Source organism: Trematomus bernacchii, unplaced genomic scaffold (genome assembly GCF_902827165.1).
Source record: "Trematomus bernacchii unplaced genomic scaffold, fTreBer1.1, whole genome shotgun sequence".
NCBI lineage: Eukaryota > Metazoa > Chordata > Actinopteri > Perciformes > Nototheniidae > Trematomus > Trematomus bernacchii.
Window position 1 is genome coordinate 10,680,056 of NW_022987313.1, and position 14,285 is coordinate 10,694,340.

At 39.6% G+C, this 14,285-nt stretch overlaps 3 protein-coding genes across 5 annotated transcripts; 1 reads left to right on the forward strand and 2 right to left on the reverse strand.

The window, feature by feature from the left end:
* Positions 1-412: 412 nt before the first annotated feature.
* LOC117491851 (KH domain-containing, RNA-binding, signal transduction-associated protein 1-like) lies at positions 413-5,713 on the reverse strand. Of its 2 annotated transcripts, XM_034142077.1 has the most exons (10): positions 5,356-5,713; positions 4,658-4,785; positions 3,902-4,165; positions 3,645-3,769; positions 3,239-3,500; positions 3,029-3,105; positions 2,878-2,939; positions 2,573-2,750; positions 780-838; positions 413-696 (listed from the first exon to the last, which is right to left on the reverse strand). In XM_034142077.1, exons 1-8 carry the CDS (start codon positions 5,495-5,497, stop codon positions 2,638-2,640), a joined length of 1,173 nt encoding a protein of 390 aa, XP_033997968.1. In that variant the 5' UTR covers positions 5,498-5,713; the 3' UTR covers positions 413-696; positions 780-838; positions 2,573-2,637. The 2 variants fall into 2 exon arrangements, with proteins under 2 accessions (XP_033997968.1, XP_033997885.1); XM_034141994.1 differs by having other exon boundaries at positions 780-2,750.
* A 1,378-nt stretch (positions 5,714-7,091) lies between these two features.
* Positions 7,092-9,568, reverse strand: zbtb8os (zinc finger and BTB domain containing 8 opposite strand). The gene is made up of 7 exons (XM_034123687.1): positions 9,386-9,568; positions 8,748-8,772; positions 8,522-8,643; positions 8,335-8,417; positions 8,138-8,190; positions 7,873-7,909; positions 7,092-7,691 (listed from the first exon to the last, which is right to left on the reverse strand). Exons 1-7 carry the CDS (start codon positions 9,465-9,467, stop codon positions 7,605-7,607), a joined length of 489 nt encoding a protein of 162 aa, XP_033979578.1. The 5' UTR covers positions 9,468-9,568; the 3' UTR covers positions 7,092-7,604.
* Positions 9,569-9,598: 30 nt separating this feature from the next.
* LOC117476967 (histone-binding protein RBBP4) lies at positions 9,599-14,211 on the forward strand. 2 transcript variants are annotated; one of them, XM_034123664.1, is made up of 11 exons: positions 9,599-9,765; positions 10,273-10,420; positions 10,512-10,657; positions 11,079-11,252; positions 11,342-11,457; positions 12,060-12,220; positions 12,314-12,440; positions 12,559-12,636; positions 13,191-13,325; positions 13,412-13,522; positions 13,660-14,211. In XM_034123664.1, exons 1-11 carry the CDS (start codon positions 9,750-9,752, stop codon positions 13,720-13,722), a joined length of 1,275 nt encoding a protein of 424 aa, XP_033979555.1. In that variant the 5' UTR covers positions 9,599-9,749; the 3' UTR covers positions 13,723-14,211. The 2 variants fall into 2 exon arrangements, with proteins under 2 accessions (XP_033979555.1, XP_033979547.1); XM_034123656.1 differs by having other exon boundaries at positions 9,607-9,765; positions 10,258-10,420.
* Positions 14,212-14,285: the final 74 nt, after the last annotated feature.

Below are 14,285 nucleotides of genomic sequence, written 5' to 3' on the forward strand. Positions count from 1 at the left end.
CAGCAAGTATCCAACCCATGAGGTAACCAACTGCATGTCATTTAGGTCTCTTACTGTAAATTATGTTTGCAATAATCTTATTTTTTGCATTTTTAAGGAAATATTTATTTTACCTATAGATGTATAAAGTGAGCAGAGGCTTGTAAAATGAAAGATTTCAATGTACGTGTAACTTCCTGACAAGGGAGTGGTCAATGAGCATGGTGTTTGTGTTCAATACATCTCACTTATAGTATGTGAGAAAGGACACAAGTCCAAACAGACAACATAGTGAAATAGGATCTATGCAAAGAAGATCCATAAATCGCATTACATTTACGTGTTAGTGCAGCCTTAAATATAGACATCCCGGCATCAAATGCAAGTTTAACTCTTTTGGTTATACGATCACATAAAGACAGAACAATACAAGTCAAATACAAAACAACTTTATTTTTCAGTTTCTTTTTTTAAAAGCTCTTAAAATGTCAGGGGTAAAACATATTATAAAACTGTACAGTCAATAAAAAAAATCCATATGATCGCAGCACATCTCTTTAAAAAAAATCATCGCTACTGTAAAAATGACTGGAGAGCAGAGCATGTTCTCAGTGATGGAGAAAGCTCCCTCTCCACTTTTTTTAAAACCATACAAAGAAGCATTCGGTCTCAGAGACACTGCAAGGCCTCTGCTCTTTCCAGGGACTTTCAATGGACCTGTTAGAGAAAGAAGTTTTTTTTTTTAATCAACAGCAAAATTCAATGCTTAAAGAAATATCTGAAGATTTGTTTCAACTGACCATAAAGCCTGGTAAACTGGAGTTGAATGTGTAAAATGCACAAACAGTTTTCTGACAACCTAAGAAGAGAAACAGAAATGAGAACATGGACACATCCGTGCCTACACGCACAGTGGATAATAACAGACATGCAAAACTAACAGTATGCTACAAAAGATCCATGCAACTCAAGCTGAAGGTTTTTGTCCAACAATGGGATATTTTTAACGTTTTGAGTGAAACTACTAATTTTCATTAATCTACATTCTAGAGACATTAACAAGATGGAAATGGCTAAGTATTGAGTGAAATGAGTGGACCATTATGAGTTTATTTGAGCAAGAGTTGCATCACAACCATTTCTGGTTGTTTTCTACGGCTAATTTTGCTCGGAAATAACTACAGATAGCATAATTTTGTACGTCAATGTTTTTGATATGTTTTGGATGACTTGCATTACTTGATGTTTTGCACAGAAAAAACCAAAAATCTAAAAAATGAGTGTTGGGGTTAGTTTTACCTTCTTGTGGCGATCTTTAGGCTTTTAGAATCCTCTCCTCTGCGATTTTTTTCTTTTATTATAACCAGCCAGCGTGACTTTGCATCAAAGTCAAGTAAGATCCCTGCAAGCTTGATTTGAAATACTGTTGAAATTCAGTTATTTCAAGCGGGCTGAAGATACATTGCTCTTGAGAGCTTGAGTAGATCGACTAACTAAAGGTTAATGACAATACATGTTCAAGCACTATATCATTCTCAATAAAACATGTATTTGGCAGCACATTATCTCAAGATATGAGCTTTATTTGTATTTTTTTGAAGGTGACATTACAAGTGTCATTTAGATAATTTTTGAAAACAGACGAAGAGGATAAAGCTCATTGTCAAAACACTGCTTTTGTTTTTTGTCAGGCTGACGTGTATACATACAGCTTTTTCTGCGTTGTTGAGAAACCACTGAGGACCACTTTCACAAACTGAAGGCATTCCTTTGGTACAACAAAGGCAAAATACCATGTTTAGATTGATTAAGAAGAAACTAGAAACTTTATTGAAACACGCACTGCAGAAAAACATTTTGGGATATATTTAGTATCCTATTTAGCCAAAGGTACACAAGCATTATGCATTTTGGAGACGGCACGGCTTAAAGCATACACATTTGTCCTAAGGTTATGTACAAAATATTGAGTTGGCTGCAGCCTTCCTCTCACAGCAAGGATTGTTAACCCTACAAGCTTTACAAGAATTAGACGATCAGCATTGATTTTGCAAGTAATATTCCATACAACAATTGTAAATGGTGGCAAAAATAGAAACATTTTTTGAGCTGTCAACTTCACACAAGACTAGATTTGTATTATAGTATAAACAAATATATGACTTCTGTTTATTATCACAACGGCTCAGTTTTTTTTGAGTTTGTAACGAAATATAGTTATAGTGAAGTTACATTGAGGCATTAAAAAGCATTATGATCATTTTTGTCCAGTCCTTAAGGACTTTTTAAAGGCAGCCTAATTGTAAATAATTTATCGCCACAATCATATTTTGTTCAGGAACAATTAACTGAAAGGATAACCATCAAATATCACTAAAATGTTACTCTTTTTGCTTTGTTAGGGTTATGTCACTAAGACCTGCCAACTACGCAACTGAAAACATTAATGGAAACAGATAAACAATGAAAAAGTTTGTCTCCATGTTTCTCCTCTGGCACGCTATCATACATCCAACAAAACGTCTATCGAGTTAAAAAATAAAAAAATAAAACAATATTAAAAAAAAAAGGGAACAAACGAGAGGGAAATTACTTTAGAAAAGTTCAGGGAGTTACAATCGGAGACAGTTGCCATAACAACTCTCTACCAGTAGCCGTTCAGTATCTGCCATAGGGGTGCTCTCTGAAGGATCCCTTCGTTTGCCGGGCCGCGGTGGATTTGCCTCCAGCCCCGGAGTTGTTCCATGAGTTTTCCCACCCTTCATCTTGAGCTGCAAAGACAGAAATAAGAAACAAAACCAAACATCAGTGAGGCACACAGAAGGTCCGATCAGTGCTCCACACGTATCCTTAGTGAGTGTGTGCTACAAGGACAGACAAAATGGAAGCTACTCTTACCATATGGCTCATATGGGGTATCCTGTGCCTCTCCGTGTCCGTAATCATAATATTCAGTATCCCTATAGGCAGTAAAGAAGTGTCAATACAGTAATCCTATAATTGACATAATTTTAATGTGCAGATAAAGTCAACTAACTTAAGGACTTACGCAGGTGCAGACTGCTGATTATAATAATTATCATATCCCTCGTAGGCAGCTTCTGCAAAGGTCTCATCATATGAAGGCTAAAAGAAAAAAAAAAAAAAATACATTGACAAGTGAGTCACAACAGTATAGACAAAAACCACACTGCAACCAGGGAGATCTGTACCAGCTATTAAAAAGGCACGCCATGTGAAAAGGATTCAAACTACTTACATAGTCCTCATAGCCTTCAGCTTTGGGCTGTGATGAAGCAGGGCCCTGCTGGTGGGACATGGCTGAAGAGGGGAGCATCCTTTGAGCACCTCCTGTTGGGGGCCTAGAGCGGGGCGCTGAGCCTCCTCTGTTTGGCACAGCAGGAGGGCCACCCCTGCCAGACGGTGCACCTCTATGACCGTTGCCCCTTCCCATTCCTCCTCCCCGTGGTCCGCCACCACGCATTGCTCCTCGAGGTCCCCCACGTGGCATTCCTCGCCCCCTGTGGAAAGCCATGTTTTAAAAAATGAGATCAACCATAGAAACCCAAAAGTAACTAGCGAAACAGAGAGGCTATAGAGAAATAGCAGAATAGTGTCGCCTGTCAGCTAAAATGTCCCATAGGTATTATGATTAAGGCCTCTACCTTGGTCCTCCAGCACCAGGTGGTCCGCCTCTGCCTCTTCCTAGGTGACCACCACGCCCCCTGCCGCCATCCTGGGATCCGTTCAGGAAGTGAGGATCCATGAAGGGGTCATGCTCACCGGGTTCCTAAAGGCAAGACAAAAACAATGAACTATCTATGTCATTCCTCTAGGGGAGCATCACAAATAATTGCTTGGACATCTACAATGCAAAAGTTTAGGAAGAAAAAACGATATCCGAATTGAGATGATCACATACCGGAATAAGGAATTTCTTGACCTCCTCCATGGCATGAGCCATGCGCATGTAGGCCTCTGGGATGGGGGCCATCACCTCGATGAACACATGCAGCTCCATGGACAGGTGAGCATATTTGGCCTCACCGCCCTTCCTCAGCTCTTCTTCCTTATTCTTGTCCCTCATGGAACCTTTACCCAGAACTGAAATCTTTGCTCCAGTCTCTTCCTGGAGTCTCTTGATTGTGCTGCCCTGGGGTCCCAAGAGCTTACCAACAAAGTTGACCTGTAAGGAATATAAAAAGGAAATGTTAGCACTGCACTATGGTTTGTTAACATTTCCAGAGAAATGCAGAATACAGTTTAATATGGTAGGTAGTACAATCTATTGTGATTGATGAGGGTTTAGTCGTTAAAGTCAGCATAAAAAAAACCACAACCCCCTCTTCACAAGTCTATACCCATGCAAAATTAATCGTGCAGAAAAAAGTAGGGCACTGGCCGCATGACTGGACTAATTCTAGGTTAGCAAAGCCAGAGGGAGACATGGTTCTACAATCGGATACTGAAGTCAGACATACACCACAGGTTTGTGCAATGATGTATATATTTAAGGCCCATCGCCTTGCAATAAATGCCTGCTTCTATTTTACGTATTAGACCAAAGATGAATACAAACTAAATATGTTGCTTCCATTTTTTAGTCCCACCCTTCCCCACTCAATAAAAAGTCAGTTAATAAAAAAAGTCAGAAATAAGAAAGAAATCGGACACTTACCCTAGGGTACTGCTTGGTAGGAATGAGTACCCGCTCTTTCAGTTTGAGATTCTTGTTGGCAAACAGATCCTGGTAGATTTCCTTCTCCGACTCTTTCTTGGTTTCTCCTTTATTAATCCTATCAATCTCTGCAGGAGAGAAAAAAAAATATGAAGATGTTAATCATGGGGGTTTCACGGATGCAATGGCCGACTAGTGATACAACGAGAAATGCATTGTTCAAAAATCATCTCCGTTGATTTCAAACTGCAAAACCGTTCAAATCTTTGCTCATTTATGTACCAATAGTTTAACCGAAATAGAGCAGGTGACCAATCGGCCACCATCATTTATTTGCAATCCAAGAACCATATTAATATATGAGACATTTACAATGTTAGTGCCTTGCATGTGTATACAATGGGTCGATGAGGCGAGTTGAAGCTTAATATGGTGTTAACGTGATCAACGCGGACGAGCCCGCTACTTTCAACCTAAAACATATATTTATCATTTGGATTACGTAAAAGTCACATGAATTAATCACAAATCTGATACATATCCAATCAAATGGTGTTGACCCACATCCCTTACAACCACGTGTGTATCACACCATTGTTCGGGCCTGTGTCGTCTGTTCAGGAGAAAGAAGGCTAGGCCTCAAGCCATGCTACCGTTAGCCGGTCTGGGTTTGTTTCGGTAAATAGAAAATACCTTACCTGCAGAAATAAGTTTCATGGCGTGCGTGAAAGAGGAATCCAGGCTGTCTTTCTCGGCCAGGAGCTCCGGCAGGTATTTACTGTCTTCCATTTTGATTTTCTTCTGAGAGCTCGACTCTATGGCGGGCTCAGAACTGCTCATAATAGACTAGGACCGCCAAATATAAACGAACAAAGCCTGGCTATGTTCGATAGCTTCGCTTGCAACGAAACTGCAGCTAAATAGATAACGCTGTTTTCGAGTGCAACAAAATAAATGGTCAAGTTGTTGCAGAGCCGCCGGTATCTTTCCGTGGCAAGTAGCTTCTCTTCAATGGACAAAGGAGCAATGGCGCAGCTGCATTTCACTGAAGCGGAGGAAGAAACCGGGAGGAGACAGTGACGTCACCACCAGATCGCACCGGGGGGGGACTAAATCCGGGGGAGCATTTTGACCCTCAGCGTTTTTTCACCCTCTTTTTGTTGAGGTTTACAGCAATTGTAGAAGCTACTATCGACAGTTCAATCCTATTAAATCAATTCAACTGAAGCAAATGTATGTTTCCCCAATATAACACCGGTAGGCTATCCTATTATTATCTGAGCTGAGCTCTGGGGGGAAAAAGAGATCACTCTACATTTTTCTTAAATCTCAATCTCTACATGTATGGCAGCCATTACATTCCAGTGTCTTTGAATTCCAACGCAGAGAAATGTTGTCAGTAGTATACAATAAAATAAATAATTGAAATGTTGCTCAAACACATACCTATGGTAAAACCAGAGAAACTGATACTTTTGCAGTGGTCTCTTAATTTTTTAAGAGCTTAACTTTGTTTCCCCACTCTCTTTCTTAAACATGCACATGTATGTGCTTCATGCATCAGCCATACATGCCCAGCTAGGGTGAATGATCCTTGATTGGTTTCAATGGCTGGTCTTTGTGATAATGTCTTTAGGCCCCTGATACCTTTCCCTGTAAATGCTTGGCCCCACACAAATGGCCCTAACAGTTTTAATATCAGCTTTATGATTAGCTTGTTTTTTTTCTCCACAACAATCTGATATTGATTATAGTCACAAGCCAGGACATGAAACTCCTTTATAATCTAGTGCACAAAAGTATTATGTTTGACTTATAACTGCACATAATTTACTGTGATGATCACGATTATCAGATGTATTGTTCTCTTCCGACTGCCTTTGAGGTAAAAAATAATACGTCCAACTGTCCAGCTGAGATACAAGAATAGTATAAATTAATTAATTTCCCCAAAAAAATGAGTTAAAAAAAAAAAATAGAAGAATAGAATTGGGAGGGATGAAACCCTCTTTAATGGTCACACATGCAGAGCACACAGCACACACAGTGACATTTGTTCTCTGCATTTAACCCATCCTAGTACCAGGAGTCTAGTACTAGGAGCAGTGGGCAGCTATTGTACAGCGCCCAGGGAGCAATGGGAGTGAGGGGGGAAGGGGGGTGTCCGGTGCCTTGCTCAAGGGCACCACGGCAGGGCAGGAGGTGAACTGGGACCTCTCCAAGTAGCAGTCCACACTCCATATTTTAGGTCTGGTCTGGGACTTGAACCGGTGACACTACAGCTCCCAGTCCAAGCCCCTACTGACTGACCCACTGCCGGAGTTGGTTGCACTTTGGTCTTAAGTCAATACACAACTAAAGGAAATCCCTTATGCATCCATGTTGACTTATTGAAGGCATCCCCTTGTCCTTTAGAATAATGAGTACACCCACAAAATATTCAAAAGATTTAATTTTTTTTAAATACCAGTTACCATTTAATCAATCCCACAGCAGAAAAATATAAAAAATCTGTTGATTTATTTACAATGCATAATAAGGCATCAACACAATTCATTTAAATGGTATGACAGGTATTTGCACAATTATTTTAAGCAACAATTGGTTTACAAATGTCTTTAAGAATGAATAAATCTTTCTTAATCAAGTTTACTTTTCAGTTTTGACTAAGCGTAAAGAGTTCTATTATTTTCATGTTTTTTGTGGTTTGTTAAATAATGTAAATTATAAAATGATTAGTGTCATATCACTAATCTTAAATCTAGAGAGCGGTATGCATTGAACCTGTATCAAAAGAAATGTTGAAATGCTTCTCTTAGTAAATATTTCCTTTCAAGTAGAAACCAAGTCAACAATCAGTGCATCAACAAAAAGGCCGCTTAAAATTGGCCAAGTAGATATTTCAGTTATTTAATCCCAGGAGTGTGGTCTGCATTTGGAGATATCGTCAGATATCAATGATGGCAAATATATCTGCTTTTTCCTTATCGTGGATCTGCATTGCGGAGTATGTGATTGCTTTCACCTCTGTTCCCTGGATTAAAAAACAGACATCACACTTAGAATGCACTGCAATTTTGGCTTTTATTATTTAAGTTTCATAAATATTGCATTGGTGTCGTTAATATTAATAAGAATGAAAATATAAGGTAAAGCCATCTGTCCTTTTAATATATACGTTTAATGTTCAGATTTTTAAATCTTCCCATTCTTACCTGTGGATGTTTTTCCAGAGAAAATTCTTCACCCCATCTTTAATAAACAAAAAAATATCATATTAGAAAGAGCATCTGAATAGAAGATAGATTAAAAAGATAACAAAGATTAGATAGTGAAAAATATTACAAATAAGCTAAGGGGGTGGGAGGGTCTTGTGAACCAATACTGAAATCTCGAAAACTGAGAGATTTCTGGTTCATTATACATATTCTTGTTAGGCTGTAACCCTTCGTGTAAATGTGAAGAGGTAAACTAACTTACCCAATGGATCGGATCTTGAAGTTTATTCTGTCTATGTGCAGAACTTTGACCTCCTAGATGTAACACATAATCAAGACAAAAGGGGAACACAGGAAAAAACGAAATGAATGAACAAGATATGGTCTGTCAATCAAAATACATGTTAGTAATAGCATTTATTGCAAAAAATGTCCATCACCCAATAATAACATACTCACCCTGGGAACGAAGAAGAGATCTGCAGAAAACTTATATAACCAGTCATCTAGGAAGTGGAAAAGAAGGGACTCGATGTCGTGACCTTTTGAGAAGGGATTAAAGTATGGAAAGAGTTTAGTTTTGGTGATCTGGAATCTGACTGATCAATGAACAGTAAGGTCGATTGTCCCGTCTGTGTGCCCTCACCCTCTGATTCCACATCAACGGTATCCAGCGGTTCCACTGTCTCTGTGTCCGTCATGTAGCCGAACATGCCCATGGCGCACTGCTCAAACGCTTCCTCTAGAGAGTTCCCCCAGGAGTGAATTCTTGGAAGAGAGAGAGCAGCAAATATAAAAGTATGCCTACTAAATAACAGATAGACCAACAAAGATCTGACAAACACTTGACAAAGATATCAAAACACACTCACTGTACATCTGCTGTATGATCCAGGTCTGTAACAACGAAAACACATGGTGACATGATTAGTGGTCGGATGTAACCAAGTACATCTATATGCACTTTTTTCCATTTTAAGCAACTTTATACTTCAACTCCACTAAATCTCAGAGGCATATATTCTACTTTTTACTCATCTGGATTAATGCTTTTAAGATTACAATTATAGGTAACTGCCTACTACAGAGACACTGGTTTGTTTTTAGCAATGCTAATCTGTGTGTAGTCATGCTAGTTTTTTTGAGTACCAACATTTTTAATTTCTATGTGCTCTCTCTGTCAGTCTTACAGTGGCCTATTATTTTGAAGAGGCACCTGCGTTTATCAAAAAGTAGGAGGAACACCAGCAGCATACTACTCCAGGGAACTGCGTATGTAGCTGAAACCAAGTAATACCATATGCAGCTTTGTGATCTCGGACTTATGGTCCTGGAAAAGCACTTCTAATATAACTGGACATATTTATAGTTTATGTCACCTAATTGAGATAAGTACATAACATCTATTAGAGTAAGCTCATGTTGGAGACTGTTTATGAAGAGTTTCTATCACTGAAGTAAGGTTCACGAGCTAAGCTAGTTACATAATGTATCATAACTTCATACTTACATTCATACTTTTTGTTGATTGGCGGGTATTTTGACTTGGTAGCTTTCTGTGCTGCTGTCAGGTCTAGCTCTCGGTCGTCCATTGTAGCTGTAAACTTGTTCAACTATTTGTAAAATAACCAAAACAAGTGACAGTATGTTGCATGTGACTACAGACAGTACAACATATATCGGAAGAGGGCTTTCCGGATGTCGTCATACGTTGCGGGTAAGACTTCCGGTCGGTGTTTGGTGGATGCTGATTGGCCAGTCGTGTTCTACGGAGTTGGCGCCATTGCAAGCCTCCGTGCTGTCTACAGAGCGCTCTTTCACAGATTTTCTATTTCCTATTTTCTTGCCAGTATTTGTGGTTAAACAACGACACAATGGCTGATAAAGAGGGTAAGGCTGTTCACTTTTCGGAATTAGCTGATTAAATATGTGCATGTGTGTGTGTTGAATTATAGAAACTAGCAGTCAGGATGCACCGGTGGTTGTTGGCGCGCCAGCCTGCATCACCTTTCATTGTTAAAAACGAATCAGCCTGCTAGCTGTTTGCTAACGTTAGCTGCTAACAGGCTGGCCATGTACGGGCTTTCATTTATGAGTGCAGGTTAAGGCACTGATGCCCATGAAGAAACATGTTGCTCAGACTCTATTTATCTGACTATAAGGATTTTTAGATTTGTATTTCTATAAAAAAATAAAAAGTGTGCCAAGTTGCCAACGCCATCTTACCAGCAAAACAAATATTAGTGCTGTACGTTTAAAAAGGATAAGACTTTGCAGAGCCGGGTATAACTTGTATGTCACCAAGGTATCCTATATTATGTCCAGGATAATTAAATGCTGTATGTCTGACATCATTATAACATGACTTTCTGATGCTGAAAGATATTGCTTTTGCAGGTGCATTTGATGATGCCGTGGAGGAGAGGGTGATCAATGAGGAGTACAAGATATGGAAGAAGAACACGCCTTTCCTCTACGACCTGGTCATGACACACGCCCTGGAGTGGCCCAGCCTCACCGCCCAGTGGCTGCCTGATGTCACCAGGTGAGAGGAGATCTGCTGCACCTGTACATCCACCAACATTGTGACTTGTTTAAATGAATGAATATATGATTGAATTAATTCCTCTTCACAGGCCAGAGGGGAAAGACTACAGCGTACACAGGCTGGTTTTGGGAACACACACATCTGATGAGCAGAATCACCTTGTCATTGCTAGTGTTCAGCTTCCTAATGATGACGCGCAGTTTGATGCCTCACACTATGACAGCGAGAAAGGAGGTGAGCGATAATGTGTGCATGGAAAGCTGTGTTGTGTTAAACACCAGACTATATTATACAGGGTGCCCAGCTGTTCATTGCATAAAAATAATAGATTGATGGGTTAACTATGTAAAATGGTAATGAAATGTACAATTATGGCCACTGGTTATTTAAACTTCCAAATTACATAGATGAAACTAATTTACTTTCTCCTAAGCCATTGCAATACTTTAATATTAACACTGTAATTCTATATCATGAAATAGTTTCCAATTTACCTCTTGTGGACATTTTAATTGCTTCTGATATTTTTGTTTGAAATAACATTTTAGTTGATAAAATGCTTAAGACATTATTTTCATGGAGCATACTCGGTAGAAAATAATTGTACTCAACCTGTTCATTTGCAACAATCATAACTGTTGTCCCTCTATTTCAGAGTTTGGAGGTTTTGGATCTGTCAGTGGGAAGATAGAGATTGAGATCAAGATAAACCATGAGGGGGAGGTGAACAGAGCCCGCTACATGCCTCAGAACCCTTGCATCATCGCCACTAAGACCCCCACCAGTGACGTGCTGGTCTTTGACTACACAAAGCACCCCTCTAAACCTGGTAGGAGCACAGCCAAAACACATTTTTGACATCAAGCGTTCTTTTTGCACACATTTTGTAACATTGGCTTTTATTTATGAATACTGTAGACCCTTCTGGAGAGTGCACCCCAGATCTGCGGTTGCGAGGCCACCAGAAGGAGGGCTATGGTCTCTCCTGGAACCCAAACCTCAGCGGCTGCCTCCTCAGTGCCTCTGATGATCATGTAAGTAACCTTTCATAAAATGGCTAAATGCTTCTGTCTAGTAGTGATTTTTTCTTTTGAGCTAAAATCGCTTGTAGATGCTCAAGTTACATTTTTAATCATCATTTAGTATGTGTACATGCTAAATAATGTTTCACCATTAATCCGAATTTGATACTGGTCATGGAAACGGCATATTCCCTTTGATTATTCCAAAATAGGCCTTTTTTGATGAAGACATGTGGGAAATGCCAATATGATAGCATTCTTTGGACACATACAATTGTTCCAATTTTCCATGATTTGACGTGATAAACAACATTTATGTCAGATTTTGCTTGGTTTCATGTAAACGGCATTATTTAGGGAATACTTTCAATTGCCACGTTGCAAGCGTAGTAGGCATTACGTCATTTTCAGAAAAAATAGTTAAGTGATTATTTTGTGCATGTAAATTGTGTTCTTATTAACATAACCTGTTACTGTTTCACCGAACTGGTCTTTCTGTTGTGTCAGCCCACATACTGTCCTTTTTTCAAAATCATTTTGTAACTTTGTCAGGATTTTTTGTTTATTTTTCATTGTTAATACATTTTCTTACCCATATTTGCTCTCTCTTACAGACAATCTGCCTTTGGGACATCAGCACAGTGCCCAAAGAGGGAAAGGTAGTGGATGCCAAGACCATCTTCACAGGCCACACGGCCGTGGTGGAGGATGTTTCCTGGCACCTGCTGCACGAGTCTCTCTTTGGATCTGTGGCCGATGACATGAAACTCATGATGTGAGCAGCCCTTAGTTGGTAACAAAATCCATTAACTGCTGTGATGGCTTAGGAAAAAAAGGTTAATATATATTTGTTTCTGTTTTTGCACAGCTGGGACACGCGGTCCAACAACACCTCCAAGCCCAGCCATGCAGTGGACGCCCACACTGCTGAGGTCAACTGCTTATCCTTCAACCCCTACAGCGAGTTCATCCTGGCCTCTGGCTCTGCAGATAAGGTGGGTCCACATCTTTTTCTGTAGAGCTGTTTCATAGTATGTTTCTGTTCAGTGAAGAAGGATCTGTCCTCATTTAGTATGAGTTAAATCGTTTAAAACTCAGTTCTTGTGTTTTTAGACCGTGGCTCTTTGGGACCTGAGAAACTTGAAGCTGAAGCTGCACTCGTTTGAGTCTCACAAGGACGAGATCTTCCAGGTAAGAAGTGACCATGAGTTTATGTAAATTCATCTGAAATAGTTTGTTGTACATTCTGAGTTATGTTTCAATCTAAAAAATGTGTGGTACATTCACTATAAGAAAGAAGTGGCTGTAGAGATGTCTGTCTTCTCTTGAATATTATAAAGCTAGAATGTGTCTTTGTGGTGCTCAAAGCACATTAATAAGCCAAATGCCTACCTAGTTCCATTATATTTGAGAGAGGGCAGATATCTCTACAATCATTAACCATTTTGGACTGTGGCTGCAATATCTGGCTTTCCATCCCACTTCTGCATCTGACCATATGACATCCAACAAGCTATAGCTGTTTTCCATCTGATTTGAGTCAGAAGCCTTTATAACAGGAATACTGCTGACCAGTTTAAGGTCAATCTTTAGATTTGTAAGAATCTTGGGTCAAGGTTAAGCATTGACCTTGGAGGGTTACATTGTGGACACAAATCAGTTTAAACCTTGTTGATTGGGGCTTTTTCTTAGTGTTCGGTTTTTTGTATCAGAAATGTAACACGTGTCCCATCTCTACCCAACAGGTTCAGTGGTCTCCTCATAACGAAACCATCCTGGCCTCCAGCGGCACCGACAGGAGGCTCAATGTGTGGGACCTCAGTAAGATCGGAGAGGAGCAGTCACCAGAGGACGCTGAGGACGGCCCCCCTGAACTGCTGGTCAGTACTGACAAAAACAACTACTGCATGTGTTTTTAAGAGGATAAGAATGCTGTATTGACCCATGCTGCTCTGTTTCTCTTTAGTTCATCCACGGCGGACACACGGCGAAGATCTCAGACTTCTCTTGGAACCCCAACGAGCCGTGGGTCATCTGCTCTGTATCAGAGGACAACATCATGCAAGTCTGGCAAATGGTAAGAGCTTGGGCGAAGTAAATCAAAAGATGTGGGTTAATAAAGAACAGTAAATATCAGAAACAGCATGGATATTATTCTGAAGGGAATTTATTAACATTGAATACCAGTTACAGTGAATACACTTTCTTCGACAGGCTGAAAATATCTACAACGATGAGGACCCAGAAGGCGCCGCAGAATCAGAAGTCCAGGCGTGATTCTCTCCACACCTCTTCATTTCACCTGCTTTTTGCATCTATTTTCCAGTGCTGGGTGCATATGCATTTTTCTCAAAATCCTTTTTCTTGGGAGCTGTGTTTTTGAAAAATGTTTAAAGTGCATTGTCATCTCTTCTTGAGGTATGTAAAGTAAGTCTGTATTTGTCAGATATTTTTTGTTTTTCAATGTCCCAGTGCTTCACTTTTGGCTCGCGATGACACCATCGCACCTGTGTTCAACATTCAGGTTTGCTTTTCGATGGTTTCCTTTCTTTCATCCTGATTCGTTGTGCTGAAAAAAGATTCTACGAAGATCCATTGTTAATTAAAATTGTACATACTATAGGTTTTACTTGTATTAGCTTGGTATACATAGAATTCATTTTCCAGATTGTGTGTGTAACTTGTTTGTTATTTCTCTGTTTTTGTTTTTCTGTGTTGCATCTGATCTCTTGTGTACTTAAGTATATTCATAATAAAATATTTACATTAAATCAGTTTGCTTTGTTTCTTGGCACACTATGCCAGATGGTAGGTAGGTAATTCTAAGTCTGTAGAAACAA